General features: G+C 44.0%; 1 protein-coding gene across 5 annotated transcripts in view; it reads left to right on the forward strand.

Annotated features, from left to right (window-relative positions):
• LOC138799057 (VPS10 domain-containing receptor SorCS1-like) overlaps positions 1-24,477 on the forward strand; it is a 473,569-nt gene that overhangs the window by 138,985 nt on the left and 310,107 nt on the right. For all 5 annotated transcript variants that reach the window (XM_069979808.1, XM_069979809.1, XM_069979810.1 and 2 more), the window contains exon 2: positions 19,367-19,434. In XM_069979808.1, the coding sequence (XP_069835909.1) occupies positions 19,367-19,434 (68 nt within the window). The remainder of the gene's footprint in view (positions 1-19,366; positions 19,435-24,477) is intronic.

A 24,477-nucleotide genomic window follows, 5' to 3' on the forward strand; every position in this document is an offset into this window, starting at 1 on the left:
TGTACAGTGGTGCCTTGGATTAGGAGCATAATCCGTTCCGGGACCGTGCTTGTAATCCAAATCCACTCTTAAACCAAAGCAAATTTTCCCATAAGAAATTATAGAAATGCAGACAATTGGTTCCACACCCCAAAAATAATAATTTATTATTCTGAATAACATGTAAAACAAATACAATAAACATTCAGAAACAGCAGAATCTGTGATGATATAAGTGACTGTACAGTAATGGAGAAGATGGGAAACACAAGGGCTGACAGAGACTGCAGGGAGCAGGAAGGAATGAGCAGGACAGATGTGGGCACATACATGCAGCACTCTCTGTCCGGGGAGAGAGGGGTTACAGCTATGGAGAGATTACCTCCACAGTCCTGTCCCCTGATGTAGGCCCCAGCCTGAAGTGGATCTGCTATGATTTGGAAGGTGAGGGAGACTTCCTGGGTCAGAGTACAGGGCTGTAGACCCCGCTATGCAGACCATGCCCCTCCTCCACTCCCCCTCCCACCCAGTACAGGGAGCTCTTAAACCAAAGCAATGCTCTTACACCAAGTCACAATTTTGAAAAACTGTGAGATCTTAAACCAAAATGCTCTTAAACCAAGTTTCTCCAAACTCTTAAACCAAGGTACACTGTGTGTGTATATATATATGTGTATATATATATATATATATATATATATATATATATATATATATATATATATATATATATATAAAACCAGCATAACCCATCACGTTTATAGACTTAGGGGGGCATTGTTTCATGTTGTCAGTAGTGTTTTTGTGTACGACCTCCTGAAAATTCATAAAAAATATACAGTTTATAACTGGCTTTGGCAACATGGTGAGTGCTCTGTGGGCTTTACAAATATTGATCACCTTTGGGCCTCGATCACTCGTCTTTTTTGGCCGTTTGATCATTGTTTTTTTTGCGGGCATCGTTTTGCACCCAAATAACAATCGTTACTTAGGCATGGAAAAAAGATAGCCATCAGCCAAAAAAAAAGTCCTGGCCTTAGACCAGGAATGGGGAACCTTAGGCCCTCCAGCTGTTGCAAAACTACAATTCCCATCATGCCTGGACAGCCAAAGCGAAGCTTTGGCTGTCTAGGCATGATGGAAATTGTAGTTTTGCAACAGCTGGAGGGCTGGAGTTTCCCCACCCCTGCCTTAGGGTCTGTTCACACTATGAAATTGGCGCCCAAATTATGCTCTGAACCCCCAGTCCGCGGACTCCATGCCGAATCTCGCCTGCTATCTCTTTCTATGGGAGGACTCACGCGCCTCTGTTCTAAGCGCATTTGAGCTAATTTTTTTGTTGAATTTTTGTCAGTTCTTTAAGAGGAAAGGTGTGGAGGGTGGAGGCACACAAGCCCTCCCATTGAAAGAGATAGCAGGCGTGATTTGGCGCAGAGTCCGCGGGTAAGGGTTTAAAGCGGAATTTCAGTGCAGAATCTGTAGTGTGAACAGGCCCTTAGGGCCCTATTCAACCGGACGATTATCGTTCGCGTAATCATTAACGATTATCGATCTCAAACGACCGCTATTGCGAAAGACCTGAAAACGTTCACTCATTTCCATGGAACGATAATTGTTACTTATGATAATATTTGCAATCGTTTTTCCTTTGCTATTGCGTTCGTATCTACTGCGAACGACCGAACGACGTCTTATTCAATGCGAACGATTTACGAACGTTTTGCAATCGAGCAACGATAAAAGTAGGTCCAGGTCTTATAAAGCGATCAACGATTTCTCATTCGGTCGTTAATCGTTAACTGCATTTCAACCGAACGATTATCGTTTAGATTCGAACGATTTAACGATAATCTAAACGATAATCGTCTGGTGGAATAGGGCCCTTAGACTATGTTGACACATTGCAGTTGCATTACGTTGCTGCATCATGTGATAACAGTATTTATTCACTTCAGTGAGCAATTCAACTCCAACCATCAACATAAAATAAGCACAAAAAAATAAAAAAGAACAAAAAAACAGATATTTAAAGTAGCAAAACAATAATGCAAAAAAAGAGATAATAAATAAAAATAAAATACAAAAAAAAATAACTAAATAAGAAAAAAAAAAAGAAAAACTAAATAAATAGTAATGAAAAAAAAAATATCTAGTAAATAATTAAATTCCACCTGATCTATTTTGCACACAAATCCCGGCCCGTTTGTCATGGAATTACATGGGATGACCACCTGAGCCCAGCGCTGTAAACAAACGAAACCTTTCCCTTCAAAGTTCAACCAGTCATTGAGGAATGATCCAGGCGTTAGCGGCCACCAGGGACCCCGAATTCCTGTGAAAGGCAGAGGAAATCTGAAGGCTTCTAACAGCTGTGATTCCGGCTTTCAATTATTGACAACGAGCGACATCCAAATCCTACAAATTACTACATAGAGAAAAAACACCATAAAATATGACCTTTTCTCTACCCCAATTAGTCCCCAGTCACCGGCGGCTGATGCCGGAGCCTTCTGTAACAAGTGTGGATGGATGTCAGCCAATCCTCCATAGACCTGCACCGCTGCCGTTCTCTAGCTGTTATTTCATTCCCACAAAGAAAACAAGAATAAAAGACTGCAAATTGGCCGTCGACTGATGGCGGAGAGGAGGCCCGGTAGGTTTACAGGGGGGATGGGGGGCCCCCAGAGAGGAGCCAATTAAGTTACAATATACCCAAACCAGGTTGGCTTCTCGCCTTTTAGGGTACGTTCACACTTACTGGATCCGCAGCTTATTTTCTGCTGCGGATACGCAGCAGATTTCATTTGAATAACTGAACACAGCATCAAATCTGCACCATCAAATCTGCTGCGGATCCTGTAAGTGTGAACGCACCCTTAGGCTGGGTTCACACTACGTAAGTTTCCGGCCGTAGCGCGTTCCGTGAATAAGCAGCCGGAAACTTACGTAGTTTGCGTACAATGTAAAGTATACGATCTACGGCCGCACAGTTCACACTACGTACGAACTTACGCCCGGATCGTATGCGGCGCCGTAAAAAATAAACCAGACCATTGTTTCGGGACGGAAATGCCGTAACTTACGCCCGTAGCGTTACATGCGGTCCCGTGCGTAGTGGTGATTTCTTCATTTTGAAAGCTTTTTGTGCCGATCCAAAAGGTTCTGTGGGGTGTCCGGGGTTAGGCGAAGATTTCCAAGTAAAAGACCGCTGTCAGATCGCTACGAAGAGCGCTCAGGAAGCGTAAGTACACTACGGGCGTAAGTACGTATCCGGACGCAACTTGCGTAAAGTCCCGTCCGGAGTTTCATACGTATATGTCCGGCCGCGGAAAATATGCGGCCACACATATACGTAGTGTGAACATAGCCTCAGGGTGCGTTCACACCTACAGGATCTGCAGCAGATTTGATGCTGTGTTCAGTTATTTAAATTAAATCTGCTGCAGAAAATCAGCTGCAGATCCTGTAGGTGTGAACGCACCCTTAAAGAGTTTTCCTGGTACTTTTTCAGTTATGGCCACACTAGCTCAGTATCCCTACCCATCAGCAGCTCAGGTCTCATTCACTTCAATGGTAGCTGAGCTGCAGTAACACAGCGGGGCCACTGTACAGGAAACAGCTGATCAGTGGGGGTGCCAGGTATGACACTGTTACTGATGTGATACTGACGGCTTATTCAGTAGATAGGCTATCAATTAAAAAAAAGTTAAGGAAAATCCCTTTAAGAGCCATAAGGGCTTCTATAGAAATCCCCTCTACACAACTGCGACTTTATGTGGAAGGTTGACTAAATAGATAATAAAATCAGGTGTATGGGGTTGTACACAGAAGCCCCTTTAACTTTAAGTTTGCCAAAAACATTAGATTGGAGTTAGCTAAACTTCTGTCAGGAGCTGCCAAACATCTATTGTATTGGACATTCTATGGGGATTTGCTGCTGCTCTGGACAGTTCCTGACATGGACAGAGGTGGCAGCAGAGAGCACTGTGTCTGACTGGAGAGAATACACCACTTCCTTCGGGATATACAGCAGCTGATAAGTACTGGAAGACCGAAGATTTTTAAATAGAAGTAAATTACAAATCTATATAATATTCTGACATCAGTTGATTTAAAATATTGTATTTATTTATTTTGGCTGGAGTTCCCCTTTAACAGGTAACTCCACCAAACCTTTTTATTATCATCAATGGACATTATAAGTTATATGGTAAAGATATTTCATAGATCATAGATTTCTTTTATTTCCCTCCTATAATGCCTCAATACAGAGCACAGGTTCAATGTTCTCTTTACTCGGGGGAGGAGCTTTCTGTTTACCCGCCCCCGAGCTGAATGACAACTAATCTGAGCATGTTTAATGGACTGTCTAGGAAAAGGCTCTGTGATTTTCTAACCTTCTAAGCTCCTTGTCAGTGCTCTGTGCCTGGTTAATGCTTAAGACTGGATGAGCTGCAGTACCCAGCACAGGCCACAGACAAGGGAGGCGCTAATTCTGGAAAACAATTAAATCTCCTCAGTAAACACTTGTCCTAAGATTGATATAAGGGCTTCAGCGGCAGATAGAGAACTTTCAGCCCAGATCTAATCTATCTCTGTTAGAAAGGGTTTCATCCCAATCCCCATAAAGCTTCTAAAAGAGGTTCTGCAGCAGCTGCAGAATGGTATCATATAGGATAGAAAACATAACTCCTTTCTAAAGAGGATTCAAACCTTTAAATATCCCTCACAGGATAACAGAACTGAGCTGCAATACCATGCTCAGCCTACAGAATAGAGGGGCGCTATTTTGGTATAAAAAAAAAAATGAACATATAAATAGCAAAGCCAATCATAGGATGTTGTGCTAATAATGTCCCCAGATATTGCTGTCTATTATAGAGATATACATAGGGTGGGACCCTGCCATTTGTTCCATATAACAGGACTGTATTTTACACAATATTTCGCCCCAGTAAGCCGAGAGTATTCAGTACTTTCATCTGTACGTTGTGCAGTAAAACCGTAAACCTACAGCCCAATTATCGGATGAGGACTGCAAAGACAACGCCATACGTCATCCACATCCCAAAATGCATTGCGGCGTTTATAAATGGAACAAAATAAATAAGATAATAATACACTCGAGTGTTGTGACAACCGGGAAAATTCCAGTCATCCAGAAACGTCACAACCAGATGACGGGAATAAAACACCACTTACAGAATCTATAGATGACAATGTATACAGTCACAGCGAGAGGAACGGGGGAGGGTTATAAATAACTACCGCTAGAGACCAAATACCTATTATATAGTATAGATATATTCCTGTATATAGGGGCAGTATATCAGTATATACTCTTGTATATAGGGAGCATGATTATGGTAGTTATATTCCTGTATTTAGGAGCAGTATTATAGTAGTTATATTCTTGTATATAGGAGCTGTATTATAGTAGTTATATTCTTGAATATAGGAGCAGTATTATAGTAGTTATATTCTTGTATATAGGAGCAGTTTTATAGTAGTTATATTCTTGTATATAGGGAGTAGTATTATAGTAGTTATAATCCTGTATCTAGGAGCAGTATTATAGTAGTTATATTCTTGTATATAGGAGCAGTATTATAGTAGTTATATTCCTGTATATAGGGGCAGTATTATAGTAGTTATATTCTTGTATATAGGAGCAGTAATATAGTAGTTATATTTTTGTATATAGGAGCAGTATTATAGTAGTTATATTCCTGTATATAGGAGCAGTACTATAGTAGTTATATACTTGTATATAGGAGCAGTATTATAGTAGTTATATTCCTGTATATAGGAGGCAGTATTATAGTAGTTATATACTTGTGTATAGGAGCAGTATTATAGTAGTTTGATCCTTGTACATAGAGGGCAGTATTATAGAAGTTATACTCTTTGGTTTTGTAGCAGTAATTTTTGCACATAGAGGCAGAATTGCGGTAGATATGATTCTGTTGATTATTAGGGCATGCTTCTATCACCAGTTGCTGGGATCTCTCCTTACATTACATGTATACCAGCAGCCGTAGATGTTAATGAGATGTAGTAATTATGTGCAGTAATTAGATGTAGACTATTTCCTGTGTGTTGTCTGTGGGCTGCGGTGGATTTGACATCTCTCATTTGCTGTGTTTCTCCTTCTGTGGGATTCTTCTTGCTTCACTTAGCAGGGAGGTGGTTGAGCGCTCTGAGCACGTACCTTGGATGTTTCCTGATCACAGTCTTGCTCCTTCTCTGCTTCTCTCTTCCGCTGGTTTTGAAAACATCAAATTTAAACCCACATCAACCATCGCTCTGACACAGACACAAACTCTCGCTCTCGTATATTGGCTCCTTAACCCTGTCAGTTCTCTCGCAGAAAGCAAAATAGGAATTTTCCTGAAAGACGGGAAATGTAGAAAATGAGAAGGACGGCCTGTAGTGTCCATCTATCTGTGACACATAGCACCATAGCCTCATGCAGTAGATAGCACCAGTACATCTCCATACCATGTCTGCATGATATCACTATTGAATATTTGTTTTATTTATTGATTTTTCTGCACAATATACAATATTATTTTCATGGGAAACTGTCAAGAAGTAGGCCGTCTGCCTCAGATCTTATTGTTTTTTCGTGTTTTATTGATGAAAAATACAATTTCCTGAATGGGTTTTGGCCCCAGTTGCTTTGTCGTGAAAAATAGGAAGAAGTCAACAGGGGTTGTGATCGCGAGCAGTTTCCTTTTTTTCATATATTTTAGTTTTCTATGTGTAATTTGGTCTTTTCTCTGTTCAATAAAAGAAACTAAACACAGAAAGTCCCCGTCCTCTGTGCACTCACACAAGGGAAGCCACCAGTTCATCATGCAGGTTGTATATCTACTGAGGGCAATAACATAGGCTAATTATAATCTTAACTTTTGGTAATTCTGTTATAAGCTCTGCAGCTTACCAGGAGACAATGCTCTTTGTTATGCAACAATTAAGTCACTATAATGTCACTGTGTGGTTACAGAGGTTTTGGTGCTGTGTGACAGGAGAGCTGACCGTACAATACAAGCACCCCCAGGATTCTCTGCTACTCAGTGTGGACGTGCAGCAGATGTAGACCTGCTCCATGTGCACTCAGGAATGGCTGTCAATCAATACCAAGTCATGTCTGGGAGTGTGCAAAGCACTGGGACATCCTGTGTTTGGTCTCTTTTTTTTTTTTTTGTACAGAGAAAAGATCAAATATCAGCACGGATGGAGCATGGAGGCAGTTTGACAGGAAGGGAGATTTTGATTTCTTTAAAAAATAAAATAAAATTGCGATGGTGCTTCTTTAAAGTACATATTAAGACAGCGGCCGTTCTGTGACACGGCCCTATCACAGAATTGCCGCTGCCTGTGAAGTTCACCCCGGCTGGTACTGCACGAACTTAATTTCTTAATTTCGCATCCCACTTAACCATTGCAGACAATGTAAAGTGCGGCCGGACCTGTCTTGGTGGTGAGGAGCTTCTATACCATCGGGTACAGTTCTAGTAGACCCCATTACGTTATACGCGACTTTTTCGGGCAATTTGCGCCCCAGTTTTCTCTGAATGAGATCTGATGGCAGATTTGACCAAATAAATTTCAGAATTCGCTCTTCTCTAAACAATGGATAAGTTTTGGCGGAATGGAATTTATAGGTTTTACCGGATCTCACCATTTGTATGTCGTCTTTCTTCACCAAGTAGCTGTAGGTTAGTGAGGTTCCGATGATCAGTCCCTGTGCTCCCACCCTGGTCGGCTCTACCATCTTCATGTGGTTCTTACCTCCGCCGCTCCTAGGCTGCATATGCACCTCAGCCGACCCCACCATAACCATAGCTAGGGATGGTCCGAACCCGCCGAGGTTCGGGTTCGACTGAACCCGAACGCTCGGCATTGGATTTCCGCTGTCTGCCCGCTCCGTGCAGCGGGCAGATCCAGCGGGAGGACCGCCTGGAAAACTGGGATACAGCCTATGGCTATGGCTGTATCCCAGTTTTCCAGGCGTTCCTCCCTCTGGATCCGCCCGCTGCACGGAGCAGGCAGACAGCGGTAATCATTGCGGAGAGTTCGGGTTTGTACGAACCCCGTCCGAACCAGGTTCGGACCATCCCTAAAAGGCCCCCAGCTGATATTAATTGAGGTGGGAGGGATATGTGTCCACCATCCATGTCTGCTCTTGGATAACCTCTGTTATTGGAAAGATCATCCTAATTCTGGATAGTTAATCTCATTCCATGCAGTATTGTTGTCTAAAACTGGTTCATGTCTTTGGAAACAAATCCTAATGGACTGTGGGGACTGTATGGGATTGGGTTTGTCCTCTCCAAAACTTGGAAACAAGGTCCCATTTGTTGATGGGGACCCACAGGAGAGCGAGGCAATCAGATAGACTCCATTGATCTCTGTTGATTGGATTACCATTGTTACAGTCCATGAGTGCTTCAATGAGGCGGATAGCAGAAAGAAAGTGGGATGTAGAGCGTATCTTATGGTTCATCATTCCTACCCAATCATCTGCTTCCTAAAGGCCCACAGGTGCCTACTACCCACCTCTCTCTGTCTATAGGGGTCTCTTTCTAGGTATCAAATTTACATCCGCTCCGTCCTTCCATCTTAAGATAATGGAGGGCAACCATTGTAATGTCCCTAATGTGTGTACTCTATCTACCCACCACCCCCTGCCTCATCATTGTCTCTTTATACCGCAACTCTTCAGCCATATAATTGATACTCAGCCTCTTCTATAGAGAATTCAATAGTTGTGCCCTAAAGTTTGTGTCCCTGGTATCACTTAGAGTTGTGGGAAGATTTACCTGAAGTCCTAGTCGCGGCTTTCTGACAGTCACCGCACTCTATGGGGATGATTGACAGGCAGTTTCCCACCCCCAGGATCCCCACAGGGTTGTCTCCCCCTCTATTCATAGGACTAGCTGATTGGTGGGCTTCAACGCTGGAACCCCGTGATCAGGGGGACAATAGTATAATGTGCATTGGGTTGTCTTTGTTTTGTCAGCAATGGCGCCCCCTGTGAAGGGAAGATGTGTACTAGGCAGCCACATAGGTTGCACAGTTCTACAACCAATAGCACCAATACTGGATGGTTTTAATTAAACTCTATTCTTAAGACCTGTGTTGCTGTTTGTTACTTTGTTACAATGTATCGGTCTGGAGTCCTGTTTGTTACAACGTATCAGTCTGGAACCCTCTTTGTTACAATGTATCAGTCTGGGGGTTGTTGTTTGTTACAATGTATCAGTCTGGGGTCCCTGTTTGTTACAATGTATCAGCGAGGGGGGTTGTCCCTGTATCAGTCTGGGGTCCCTGTTTGTCACAATGTATCAGCGGGGGTGGTGGTGGTGGTGTCCCTGTTTGTTACAGTCTATCAGTCTGGGGTCCCTGTTTGTTACAATGCATCAGCCTGAGGTCCCTGTTTGTTACAATGTATCAGTCTGGGGCAGTTGCCTGGGGGGTCCCTGTTTGTTACAGTGTATCAGTCTGGGGTCCCTGTTTGTTACAGTGTATCAGTCTGGGGTCCCTGTTTGTTACAATGCATCAGCCTGAGGTCCCTGTTTGTTACAGTCTATCAGTCTAGGGTCCCTGTTTGTTACAATGTATCAGTCTGGGGTCCCAGTTTGTTACAATGCATCAGCCTGAGGTCCCTGTTTGTTACAGTGTATCAGTCTAGGGTCCCTGTTTGTTACAGTGTATCAGTCTGGGGTCCCTGTTTGTTACAGTGTATCAGTCTGGGGTCCCTGTTTGTTACAGTGTATCAGTCTGGGGTCCCTGTTTGTTACAATGTATCAGTCTGGGGTCCCTGTTTGTTACAGTGTATCAGCCTGGATGTTGCTGTTTGTTACAATGTATCAGTCTGGGGTCCCTGTTTGTTACAGTGTATCAGCCTGGGTGTTGCTGTTTGTTACAATGTATCGGTCTGGAGTCCTGTGTGATTCCCCCCATTCTCTCTATGGATCCCATGTGCTGACGCAGCTGCCTCTTATCTCCATTATACTGGCTTGGTGGTCGTGCACACAATTCAATAATCCTGTCAGTTGCTGTCTGTGGCCGGCGACAGCCGCTATGGCGTGATTTATGGCGCTGCGCGTCTCGCCTTCATGACAGCCATTTGCTTAAACAATACAAATATAAATGATTCGTCCCATGTTAATCTATGAATCTACATGGTCACAGGAAAGGAATGGGGGTCTGCAGGGGAGGACGTATCCAACCCCATTGTATACAGCACACGTATCACTCACCGTAAGCTGGGCCACTGTATCTAAGCCTATTATCTGTGGTGACATTGTATCTAGACTTATCCTGTGTGATACTGTGTAATGAGCCATTGTATCTAAGCTTATCATGGGTTATACTGTATTCTGTGCAGTTGTATCTAAGCTTATCATGTGTGATACTGTCTGCTTGGCCCCTGTATCTATAATTCATCTAATAATAATTCCTGTATTTATATAGCACCAACATATTCCACAGCGCTGTACAGCACTCTCTCAGTCCTCTGGATCCTTGCAGAGCCCCCTGGACCCCAAGGATCCTATAACTTAGCTCCAGGATCCATCTTTGATAGAAATTATTCCCCATCACAGCTCAGTGTGTGGAGCCGGGATCAGCATGGAGCTGATCCTGCAGCCGTGCCAGGACAATAAAGGAAAGCTGCTAATGGGCTGTGTCTGGCATGAGGCTGGCACCATGTGCCCGGGCGTCACAGCCGATACTCAATGCTCAGGGATGAGATGATAGATCGGAGGTGTCGCTGCCATGAGCTGATGCCACCGCACACCGCAGAATTACCATCAGCCTGCAAGCAAATCACTGACTTTATATAGTGCCAGAAAGTGACAGCCGCAAAATAACCGCGTCCTGAGAGGCTGCAGGAGTATACATTACCATCATCATCATCATCATCATTGTCATCATCATTGTCATCGCAGGCACAACATTAGATAGATAGATAGATAGATAGATAGATAGATAGATAGATAGATAGATAGATAGATAGGAGATAGATAGATAGATAGATAGAACATTATGATATAACATTTATTATTATTACATTATGATATAACATTTATTATTATTATTATTATTATTATTATTATTATTATCATCATTAGTCATTGTAAGATATAAAAGTTAGCATTCTCTCTTTTACAGATAGATACCGGATGTATACATAAGATAAGTTGATCAGATCTAGACCCATTTCACACCAGAGCCTGATAATAACCTGACAGTATGGAGTTTACATGAAACATCATGATCAGCAGATCTGACAGCTCAGCAGCAGCTTGTTACTGATCTCCGGGGAATAAAACATTCTGTTTCCTAGTCACAGCATCACTGCCAACATGCCAGCCAGGATAGTGCCTGACCTGCTGCACAATGTGCAAACACACAGCCAGTAATATACTGTAGATAGATAGGAGATAGATAGATAGATAGATAGGAGATAGATAGATAGATAGATAGATAGGAGATAGATAGATAGATAGATAGATAGATAGATAGATAGATAGATAGATAGATAGATAGGAGATAGATAGATAGATAGATAGATAGATAGATAGATAGATAGATAGATAGATAGGAGATAGATAGATAGATAGATAGATAGATAGATAGATAGATAGATAGGAGATAGGAAATAGATAGATAGATAGATAGATAGATAGATAGATAGATAGGAGATAGATAGACAAATAGATAGATAGATAGATAGATAGATAGATAGATAGGAGATAGATAGATAGATAGATAGATAGATAGATAGATAGATAGATAGATAGATAGATAGATAGGAGATAGGAAATAGATAGATAGATAGATAGATAGATAGATAGATAGATAGATAGGAGATAGATAGACAAATAGATAGATAGATAGATAGATAGATAGATAGATAGATAGATAGGAGATAGATAGATAGGAGATAGATAGATAGATAGATAGATAGATAGATAGATAGATAGATAGATAGATAGATAGATATTATTGCTGATTGTGTCTTTTGTATTCAGCAGCCTCTACAGCTTTAAATATAGTTTGGGGTATTGCAGCCTGCTGATCCTGACATAGGACTTTGCTATTAGTAGTGCAGTTGTTATATCGCTCTGTGGCGGTTCGGTATTTCATGGATGTCAGAATCTGTATATCCAGCCTACAGTATAATACATGAGGAGCGACTATGAGCAGAGCTATGGATCCCTGATAAGTAGTCATCCCTAGAAAACCCCTTTAAGGCCAGACAGGTCAGTGCTACTGGACCCCACAAAGACCTCTGATAGTGTAACACTGACCACACACACTACATACTGCTCACTCCACTCTGTTACATTTGAAGACCATGTACCAGCCCACAGGATAGCCATCCCTCCACTGTCCACAGGTCACCAGTCCTTCCAGGCTTATCTCACCACTCCTATGAAGAACATCCCTACTCTGGCCTCCAACCCATCAGCACTTCTATGGTGGACATGCCTGATCTGTCCTCCAACCCATCAGCACTTCTATGATGGACATGCCTGATCTGTCCTCCAACCCATCAGCACTTCTATGATGATAGGCATGCCTGATCTGTCCTCCAACCCATCAGCACTTCTATGGTGGACATGCCTGATCTGTCCTCCAACCCATCAGCACTTCTATGGTGGACATGCCTGATCTGTCCTCCAACCCATCAGCACTTCTATGATGGACATGCCTGATCTGTCCTCCAACCCATCAGCACTTCTATGGTGGACATGCCTGATCTGTCCTCCAACCCATCAGCACTTCTATGATGGACATGCCTGATCTGTCCTCCAACCCATCAGCACTTCTATGGTGGACATGCCTGATCTGTCCTCCAATCCATCAGCACTTCTATGATGGACATGCCTGATCTGTCCTCCAACCCATCAGCACTTCTATGGTGGACATGCCTGATCTGTCCTCCAACCCATCAGCACTTCTATGGTGGACATGCCTGATCTGTCCTCCAACCCATCAGCACTTCTATGGTGGACATGCCTGATCTGTCCTCCAACCCATCAGCACTTCTATGGTGGACATGCCTGATCTGTCCTCCAACCCATTAGCACTTCTATGGTGGACATGCCTGATCTGTCCTCCAACCCATCAGCACTTCTATGGTGGACATGCCTGATCTGTCCTCCAACCCATCAGCACTTCTATGGTGGACATGCCTGATCTGTCCTCCAACCCATCAGCACTTCTATGGTGGACATGCCTGATCTGTCCTCCAACCCATCAGCACTTCTATGGTGGACATGCCTGATCTGGCCTCCAACCCATCAGCACTTCTATGGTGGACATGCCTGATCTGTCCTCCAACCCATCAGCACTTCTATGGTGGACATGCCTGATCTGTCCTCCAACCCATCAGCACTTCTATGATGGACATGCCTGATCTGTCCTCCAACCCATCAGCACTTCTATGATGGACATGCCTGATCTGTCCTCCAACCCATCAGCACTTCTATGATGGACATGCCTGATCTGGCACTCTACATATTGGCACCTGCTTCCTGATGTATTTACCCTTTTCAGGGACAGTGTATAGCCCACCATCCTAAATGCCAGTATTCTATACATCTATATATCACATATACAATATATGTACAAGGCAATAACAAAACATACAATTATTTTTTACTTTAATTATGATAATAAACTACAACCGCCGCCCCCCGCCCCCTCCCACACACACAGGAGGCACAGAAGGAACACTGCTATATGTCCCCAGCACATAGTGCCCAGCATTGTGAGAAGTTATCATACTTATAATACAACGTATAATTATCATCAGTAAATGCCGCTAAATCAGTCTCCAAATAGGTGAGGGAGGGGTGACCCGCATCTCGGTAAAAAAATCACATGACTGCTCTTATACAGAGAGATCAGAATTCTACTTTGTAGAATGATAAAAGCAAAAAAAAAGGGAGGGAAGTTGGCGTGAGAATCAATTCATTATTTATTCCTGGCACCCCTGCCACGTTGCGGAGATCCTGAGTACACAAGACATAGATCAAGCTGTCTGATTTCACTGGCAGCGTTTCAGCGCTCATCCGAAATATCACATAGATAATAAATATCATCAACTTATAGCGAGCAAAAGTAAACGGAGGAGAGAGGCGACACGCTGACTGCTGTGTACATTCTATGTATGAATAGGATAATATAATACCGTATATAAGTTGTGTAATCAGACTGTTATATGTTTGGTCAGGTAAGCCAATTTTACACACAGGTGGGATGTGATCTGGAGGAAAAAATATCACACAATTGCACCAGCGTGTTTTTTTTAGTGTCCTTCTGTCTAGTTTCATCAGGGGAAAAAGGATATGGAGCTAGTATCAGATGGCTGTAGTTTAACTTGAAGCTTTGTTGCCCTAATGCCAAATCTGTAACAGGGTCCCTCTTGTATGTGAAATTTATAATACCAAGATCTTAAATTTTAAGGGGTCTTTGGACCACCTCAGACACCAGGACCCAAGTATAATTGCTATATGTTATGTTAGTCTTGTACTTTCTTTTTGGTGATAAGAATTGTCAATGAGCAGGTGACAAATATGTGATATTAGATTATGTATCTGTAACTACATGGTAAATAACCTATCCTATATCTAGCTAGGATGTATGGAAGTACTGTGTTTAATCAGTGTAGATAGGAAGGGTAATGAGCAAGTGACAGATATGTGATATCAGATTATGCCTGGAGTGTTTAATCAGTGCAGATAGGAAGGGTAATTAGCAAGTGACAGATATGTGATATCAGATTATATAACTTACTACTTGGTAAATATCCTATTCTATAACTAGCTATGATCTATGACATGTTACCATTGTACTCTTGTGAGTAGCGTTTTATTAGTGCAGATAGGAAGGGTAATGAGCAAGTGCCAGGTATGTTAATATGTACTGTGTAGACCACAGTGACACATTACAGTAACTTTTTTTGTATATTACACAATTAATATAGACGTAATAATTAACTAGTGTTATCATTCCACAGAGTAACTTGGAACTCATGTCAGTTATATTTAAATTTTAGAGAATTGGAATGTACTTCTATTTAAACAATCTCCAATCTTCCAGTACTTATCAGCTGCTGTATGTCCTGCATGAAGTGGTGTATTCTTTCCAGTCTGACACAGTGCTCTCTGCTGTTACCAGATTGAGCACAATAACCACATTATGGTAAAGGGGTTGTCCAGTGTGTCTGCTTTTTCGAAAAAACAGCACCTCTCCTGAGTTGGAGTGTGATATTTCAGCTCAGTTCCATTAAAGTGAATTAAATTGTAATACCACACACAATTAGGGGTGGCGCTGTTTCTGCAAGAAAGTAGCTGTGTTTTTCTAGTCATGGATAACCCCTTTAAATTCCTCTCTGACAATGTTAAGCACATACATGGTATTACCATACATCTCATTATTGTGTGCAGTAAAGAATAAGGGGTAATAAGCAAGTGACAGATCTGTCATCAGCTTGTTATGCCTGTAGCCCAGTAATCACTGCATTGTGTATATTATAAATGTGGCATTTTGGCTTTAAGGCTGTGTTCTCATCATGTTAGCGAGTGTGCCTGAAGAGCTCCTGATGTAAATGCCGTGTCCGTAGGGGTCTATTCACTAGCTGGCGAATAAATAATAAGAAAATATGTAAGGTAATAGTTTTTTACAATGGGGCTCACGTGCGGCGTATCTCGCTGGAGTCCATTACACCGATTCTTCATGAGCTTTTCAGTGACTTCTGGTGATGTATCTTATAAATGGATACCTATGGGTGACAAATCTGTGAAGCAGATGCCTATAATGCCATCCATTTACCAGAAATGTCATGAAGAAGCTTCTGCATTAAGCAGATCCAAAATTAGTCTATGGATGACAGATGCCACTGCTTGTCATCTGTCACTGCCTCCGTCTTACGTATATATTAGGATCCACCTTAAATGGATATGGCGGAGAATTATTATTATTATTATTATTATTATTAACTTCAAATCAACTGGTGTCAGAAAGTTATACAGATTTGTCAATTACTTTTATTTAAAAAAGAAAAAAAAAGTGTACTTATCAGCTGCTGTATGTCCTGCAGTAAGTGGTGTATTCTTTCCAGTCTCAGGGCTCATGCACACTGAGAAAACTGCCTGTCCGCGTGGAATTCCGCCCGTTTAAATTGTAAAACTTTTCCATTGTTTTCAAAGGGCCCCGTTCACACTGAGCAAGAACTGCGGAATTCCGTGGCGGAGCTCTCTGCCGAGGAATCCCGCCGTGCTGAGTGTCCTGCTTTGAGTGAATAAGAGGGCACGCTCTCCTCCACTGCCGCCGCTCTCAATTCACAGAAATGACAGGTCACTTACGTGAGCGGAGAGTGGCGGCAGTAGCGGAGGAGCGCGCACCCTCTCACTCACTCAAAGCAGGACACTGAGCATTGCGGGATTCCATTCTTGTGGAATTCCGCTGCCGATCCCTGCCCTAGAGGAATCCTATAAAAGTCAATGGGGCTTGAATTCTGCTTGAAATTCCGCTTGCATTTCGCTTGAATTCTGCTCAAATTGTGCTTCTATTCTGCCAGAGCAGAATAGAAGAGGAATTTCAAGCAGAAATCTTTCCTCTTCAAATCCTCGTCTTTTGCTCAGTGACACAGTGCTCTCTGCTGCCACCTCTGTCCATAGGGCATAAGCAAATCCCCATAGAAAACCACTACTGCTCTGGACAGTTCCTAACATGGACAAAGGTGGCAGCAGAGAGCAATGTGTCAGACTAGAAAGAATACACCACTTCCTGCAGGACATCCAGCAGCTGATAAGTACAATTAAAAAAAAAACTGAATTAATTTACAAATCTATATAAATTTCTGATACCAGTCAATTTGGAAGAAATAATAATTTAGCCGGAGTACGCCTTAAAATTTGATCAGTAGAAGAAAATCTAGGCGATAAAATCCCTTTAAGGGTTTAGTGCGGATAGTGAGCTCGGGTAACCTTGCATCGGGCCGTGTTCTGGGGAATTATTGTGTTCTAGCGAGTGATTTGCGGTATTATAAAGGTGACAATCCAGGTAATACTGTATCTGATCACTATACGACAATGCCGCATTCTGGCAGACAACCAGTAATTGGCGCGGATGGGGAAGATGTCTCCTCCGCACAATAGAGAATTAGATTCTTTTACTGTGTAAAATCTCAACAATGTCCCTGAAAGCCGTCACAATGGGACGTTCTTCTCATTCACTTCACCTGAATGTTCAATGCAGGAAAATCAGTGTCACCGCCGCTAATCATGGCGGCATTCACCGGGCCGGCGCTACCGAGAGTTTAGAGGGAAATTTCCTTCGCTTAAAGTATTTCACTCCATTAAAGAGGCCGGAGAGCGGATGGAACAAAAGCTTCTCGATACCGATCTTGTGTAATGTCAGCAGGGTCCTTGTGAGCGGAGGGGAGAGCAAATACAGACAATAGGCTGAGGCGGCCGTTCTGCGGAGGACGTTGGATTCTCCGGAGGAATAGGCAGAGGATTCATTGAGATGTTAACACGTGTTATTATCTATTATAACAGTCTGGCTTCTCTGTATTATCACCATAGACATGGACTGCTGAAGAGTCAGACTGACAACCCGATCCCTCCCTGTAACTCGCTATTCTCCATAAACTGACGGAAATGAACTTTGTTACATTGTTTCTCGTTATTGTTGTTTGTTTTTTCTACATACAGTAAATATTATAGAAATGGTTTTGCATATCACTTTCCTTGTCTCCTTCATCTGGCCCAGACCACCATGATGACTGCATTGTATGCTGTAGATACAATAAAATACAGACCCCTAATATGACCTCCTAAAAAGACCCCAGACATGACCCCCTAAATGTAGTTTTTAGCTATGACCCTTTAAATACAGACTCAGGACTCGACCTTCTTAATACAGACCCCAGAACTGACCCTCCATATACAGACCCCAGAACTGACCCTCCATATACAGACCCCAGAACTGACCCTCCATATACAGACCCCAGAACTGACCCTCCATATACAGACCCCAGAACTGACCCTCCATATACAGACCCCAGAACTGACCCTCCATATACAGACCCCAGAACTGACCCTCTAAAAACAGACCTCAGACCTGACCTTCTAAAGACATACTCCAGACCTTATGCACTGTATATAATAACTTCAGACCTAACCCTCTTAGTTCAGACTCAGACCTGATCCAATAAATGAACACCTGACCTTCTAACTAAATACAGAGCCAAGACCTGATCCCTTATAGACTCCAGAATTGACCCTTTAAATAAAGACCCCAGATCTGTCCCTAACCCTAAAATACAGACCCCCACACCTAACCCTCTGAATACAGACCTCAGACCTGATATATTAAATGTAGACCCTTAGATCTGCCCCCCTAAACTGAGACCCCTAGACTTGACCCCTTAAATGTAGATACTACACATGTGCTCCTAAATACAGACTACAGACCTGACCCCCTAAATATAGACCCCAGAGCTGAATCCCTAAATGCAGACCCCAGAGCTGACCTTCTAACTAAATACAGAGCCAAGACTTGACCCCCTAAAGACAGATACCAGATTTGATCCTCTAAATACAGACCTCAAACTTGCCATCTACATATAGACCCCTGATCTGACCCCCCAAATACAGACCCCAGACCTGATCCTATAAGTATTGACTCCAGACCTTAATTCAGACGCAGACCTGACTGTCTACATAAATACTGACCTCAGACCTGACCCCTTTTGCTAATACAGACCCCATACTCTCATCAGAACCCCCCCTCTCTCTCTGTACCCTTACTCACCCCTATGGTTTGTGTTCCTGCAGAGATCACATGACCTCTCAGGTCTTTCAACATTAACAGGACCTGCAAGCCAACAGTCACATGACCTTCTATGTGCAGACCCCTTATCTAATACAGAGCCCATACACTTCCCCGGTAACTTCTCATCTCTCGGTATAAATCACTGTTTGCTCTTTATGAAATCCACTCATTTGCATCTAATTAGCATACTCTTCCCATAATGCCCCTGTGTTCTTCTTGCTGGCAGCCTTTAGTGCCTTTGTATAATTCAGGCTCCATATCTGACACCTCGATTGGGAATGACTCCCCATTGACGGTCGCCCGAGCCTCTTCTCCTTGTTACTTAGCGCCTGCAAACATCCCAGTCGCTCTCTGTTAGCTTTACAAGTCCTCCATCCTGTTCATTTGGATTACGCGCCCATTAAAACAAATGCTAACACTCCCCTAGGGTCAGCTCCATTTTGCTTCTACCAGACAGTAATTGTTTCCGACTAAACTGAGATTGTCTTTCTCTCTCTCTCTGTCTCCCTCTCGCCTGCAGGTGATCCTAATTCTGACAAAGCTGTACGATTACAACCTGGGAAGCATCACCGAGAGCTCTCTTTGGAGGTAGGTGCACCGAGCCGGCGTCTAATTGGCGAGCAGCGTGGCGGCGGCTCCCGGTGGCGGAGGTCTTTATACTTGGTGTAATTGGACATGTGGGATATCTGATGACACCCGTCCCCAGGCCGAACTCATTGTCTCCTCTCATATTTAGTCGTAACTTTTCACCAGGTTCATCCGGCAATGGAATCTTTTATAACCACGGACACCGCTCTTCTTTCATCCTCGCTGTTATGGCACCAGATGCGGAAGTTGTCGGCCTGCAAGATCGGACAATGTACAGATGACTGGCTCCCTTTAAGTGGGAAGGCCTCTAACCTGCTGGTATACCCTATAGAGTACGGGGCACTGAGGGTGAAGGTAGGGTCTTTCCTTGGTCCTCAGCACCATTTGCATTAAAGGGTAACTCTGGCAAAAATATTTCTCGCTCACATCAACTGGTATCAGAAAGTTATATAGATTTGCCATTTACTTCTATTTAAAAATATCCAGTCTTCCAGTACTTATCAGCTGCTGTATGTCCTGCAGGAAGTGGTGTATTATTTCCAGTCTGACACAATGCTGTCTGCGGACACCTCTGTCTATAGAGCACTATCAAATCCCTATAGAAAACTACTAATGCTCTGGACAGTTCCTGACATGGACAGAGGTGGCAGCAGAGAGCTCTGTGTCAGACTGGAAATAATATGGCACTTCCTGCAGGACACACAGTAGCTGATAAGTACTGGACAACTGGAGATTTTTTTAAATATAGGTGGATTACAAATCTATATAACTTTCTGTAACCTGTTAATTTGAGCACAAAAAAAAAACATTTTCGCTGGAATATCCCTTTAAGTTGGCAGTTTATTCCATATGCTAATTAGGTGGCCTGATGCACTGGAGGCGGGGCTAATGCCCTTAGTGCACTGATCTGCCCCGACACTCTCCATCACTCCATCACTCCGTCACTCGAAAAAAAAGGAAAAATTGGTCGCACATCTATGACTCTGTTTATACTGCAGGTTGCACGCTGCTTGTGGCTAAAGTACAGACAAAAAAAAACGAAGGTGCAACAGCAACCCACAGGTGCAAGGGCTTACCGCATTTACTCCTCTTAGCGTACACACAGTAAACATTTGAGCAGGTGTTTACCGTGTGTTCGCTGGGAGGAGTATATGCGATAAGCCCTTGCACCTGTGGGTTGCTGTTGCACCTTCATTTTTTTTGTGTGTTTTTTTATTACTCCGTCACTTATCACTGCAAAGCGCTGGATAAATATTCACTAGAAGAGGCAGAAGTGGCCAGGGACAGAACCACTAAGGGCAGTAGCAATGCCCGGTGCACCAAACCCTCTAAGGACAGTAGCCACGCCCCCAGTGCACCAAACCCTCTAAGGCAGTAGCCACGCCCCGGTGCACCAAACCCTCAAAGGACAGTAGCCACGCCCCCCATTGCACCAAACCCTCTAATTAGCATATTGTATAAACTACAAATATAATGAGAATGGGACATGAAGGTAAGGAAACCCACTTCAGCTTTAGCGCCCCATGAGCTATAGGGACATGATAGCAGGTTAGATGTGTAGTTTACCTGTAGTAGCCATAGACTTACATGACGATCCCACTAGGGGCAGCAATCAATCCTAATGGCAACAGTGGGATTGGTAGATATCCACATGCAATAAGTCAGACAAAATTTGGAGATGATCCAATTTCCCAAAATTAGTTTTGGGTCTGTTTCAGTTGAATTAGGTCCAGTTCAGATTCTAGTTTGCTAAATATGTGAGAGTGCAGGGACTTCTGTCAAAGGCAGAAGCGCCTGCTCCTATACGGTACACTGAGAGGCTCTACCCAGTCAGGGAAAGTAGTGAGTATGAGTGTCACTGCACACTGAACCCCTTTATACCCGCAGGCTGCTCTGTGTGCAGGGGCAGGAACTCCTGCCTTTGATAGGTGTCCCTGCTCCTGTGCAGACTTTCCTTGGTACCGTACACAAGGAACCCAGCCATTGGCCTTTGGATGTATCCATGTTTTTCAGGACCCCCACTTACCACCATAGCTGTCTATAATCTCTCTAGTGTGTTGCTGTTTCGATATGTGCTACAACATAGGCATTGTATGGCGGTATTATTTATAAAATATCCTATTTTCATTGTTTCAAGTGTTTCAAGTGTTCTTTCCATTGTTTCCGCTCATTGACAGATCCCGGCGAATAGCCCCAATGTAGAGGAGTATGGGTGACTGTGGCCTGGCGTTACCCGCATGTGGACGGGGATGACAGTACCCAGGCGGCTCTAGCTCCGCTCAGATGACCCAAATCCAATGCAGTCTTTTACATAAAGCGGCAATGTTATTAGGCGGTAATTGCATTCCAAGTACCTGGCGGATAATGAGAGTATAATTAAACATGCGGCTCCTTAAGAGCTTCTGAAGACGCTGTAAACAATCATAGTAAGTGTAAATCCACTCCGAGGAGCTGCTGGGAATGAGAGGGCCGCACTGAGGAGTGGGGGAAGATGTGGTATCAGCAGATTACAGCTCCCGCCATGTGTAGGAGAGAGGTGATATACAGCCACTCACAGGGGGCACACAGGGGCACTGTATACAAAAGAGACAATTATAGACACGTTACTGATCCCGACCAACGTCCTTCATAGCTGCTGTATTATCTGGTCAGGGGCTCAGTGCAGAAATCCCCAACCCAGTATACAGAGAGAACTAGAGTGTTATTGACCATGTTGATATAACCTGGGTATCTCCTGTATATAATTATATATGTACAGCTGGTATAACCTGGGGATCACCTGTATATAAATATATACATACAGCTGGTATAACCTGGGTATATACTGTATATAATTATATATGTACAGCTGGTATAACCTGGGGATCTCCAGTATATAATTATATATGTACAGCTGGTATAACCTGGGTATCTCCTGTACATAATTATATATGTACAGCTGGTATAGTTACATAGTTACATAGTTAATACGGTTGAAAAAAGACACATGTCCATCAAGTTCAACCAAGGAGGGGATGGATACAGGGAAGGGGGAGGGGTGATAGGTTCTATACATATGCATTTATATTATTTTGGTCTAAGGACTTGTCTAGCCCTGTTTTGAAGCCCTCTACTGTTGTTGCTGTGACCAGATCCTGTGGTAGACTGTTCCACAGATTAACAGTTCTCATGGTAAAGAAGGCTTGTCGCCTCCGGAGATTGAACCTTTTTTTCTCCAGGCGGAGGCAGTGCCCCCTTGTCTCTCCAGGCGGAGGCAGTGCCCCCTTGTCTCTCCAGGCGGAGGCAGTGCCCTCTTGTCTCTCCAGGCGGAGGCAGTGCCCCCTTGTCTCTCCAGGCGGAGGCAGTGCCCCCTTGTCTCTCCAGACGGAGGCAGTGCCCTCTTGTCTCTCCAGGCGGAGGCAGTGCCCTCTTGTCTCTCCAGGTTGAGGCAGCGCCCCCTTGTCTCTCCAGGCGGAGGCAGCGCCCCCTTGTCTCTCCAGGTGGAGGCAGTGCCCCCTTGTCACTCCAGGCGGAGGCAGTGCCCCCTTGTCTCTCCAGGCGGAGGCAGTGCCCCCTTGTCTCTCCAGGCGGAGGCAGTGCCCTCTTGTCTCTCCAGGCGGAGGCAGTGCCCTCTTGTCTCTCCAGGCGGAGGCAGCGCCCCCTTGTCTCTCCAGGCGGAGGCAGCGCCCCCTTGTCTCTCCAGGCGGAGGCAGTGCCCCCTTGTCTCTCCAGGCGGAGGCAGTGCCCTCTTGTCTCTCCAGGCGGAGGCAGTGCCCCCTTGTCTCTCCAGGCGGAGGCAGCGCCCCCTTGTCTCTCCGGGTGGAGGCAGTGCCCCCTTGTCACTCCAGGCGGAGGCAGTGCCCCCTTGTCTCTCCAGGCGGAGGCAGTGCCCCCTTGTCTCTCCAGGCGGAGGCAGTGCCCTCTTGTCTCTCCAGGCGGAGGAAGTGCCCTCTTGTCTCTCCAGGCGGAGGCAGCGCCCCCTTGTCTCTCCAGGCGGAGGCAGCGCCCCCTTGTCTCTCCAGGCGGAGGCAGTGCCCTCTTGTCTCTCCAGGCGGAGGCAGTGCCCCCTTGTCTCTCCAGGCGGAGGCAGTGCCCTCTTGTCTCTCCCGGCGGAGGCAGTGCCCTCTTGTCTCTCCAGGCGGAGGCAGCACCCCCTTGTCTCTCCAGGCGGAGGCAGCGCCCCCTTGTCTCTCCAGGCGGAGGCAGCGCCCCCTTGTCTCTCCAGGCGGAGGCAGTGCCCCCTTGTCTCTCCAGGCGGAGGCAGTGCCCTCTTGTCTCTCCAGGCGGAGGCAGCGCCCCCTTGTCTCTCCAGGTGGAGGCAGCGCCCCCTTGTCCTTTGAGGGGGTTTTACCTGGAAAATCTTTTCCCCATATTTCTTGTAGGGGCCATTTATATATTTAAATAAATTAATCATATCTCCCCTTAAACGTCTCTTCTCCAGACTAAACAAATGTAATTCTTTTTATCTCTCCTCATAACTAAGATGCTCCATTCCCCTTATTAGTTTAGTTGCCCGTCTTTGTACCCTCTCCAGCTCTAGAACATCCTTTTTATGAATCGGGTTCCAAAACTGGACGGCATACTCCAGATGGGGCCGCACCAAAGCTTTATAAAGCGGGTATAACCTGGGTATCTCCGGTAAACAATTATATATGTACAGCTGGTATAACCTGGGTATCTCCTGTATATAATTATATATGTACAGTTGGTATAACCTGGGTATATACTATATATAATTATATATGTACAGCTGGTATAACCTGGGTATCTCCTGTATATAATGTATATATGTACAGCTGGTATAACCTGGGTATCTCCTGTATATAATTATATATGTACAGCTGGTATAACCTGGGTATCTCCTGTATATAATTATATATGTACAGTTGGTATAACCTGGGTATATACTGTATATAATTATATATGTACAGCTGGTATAACCTGGGTATCTCCTGTATATAATTATATATGTACAGCTGGTAAAACCTGGGAATCTCCTATATATATATATATATATATATATATATATATATGTGTGTGTGTAAAACTGGTATAACCTGGGTA

Source organism: Dendropsophus ebraccatus, chromosome 8 (assembly GCF_027789765.1).
Source record: "Dendropsophus ebraccatus isolate aDenEbr1 chromosome 8, aDenEbr1.pat, whole genome shotgun sequence".
Taxonomy (NCBI): domain Eukaryota; kingdom Metazoa; phylum Chordata; class Amphibia; order Anura; family Hylidae; genus Dendropsophus; species Dendropsophus ebraccatus.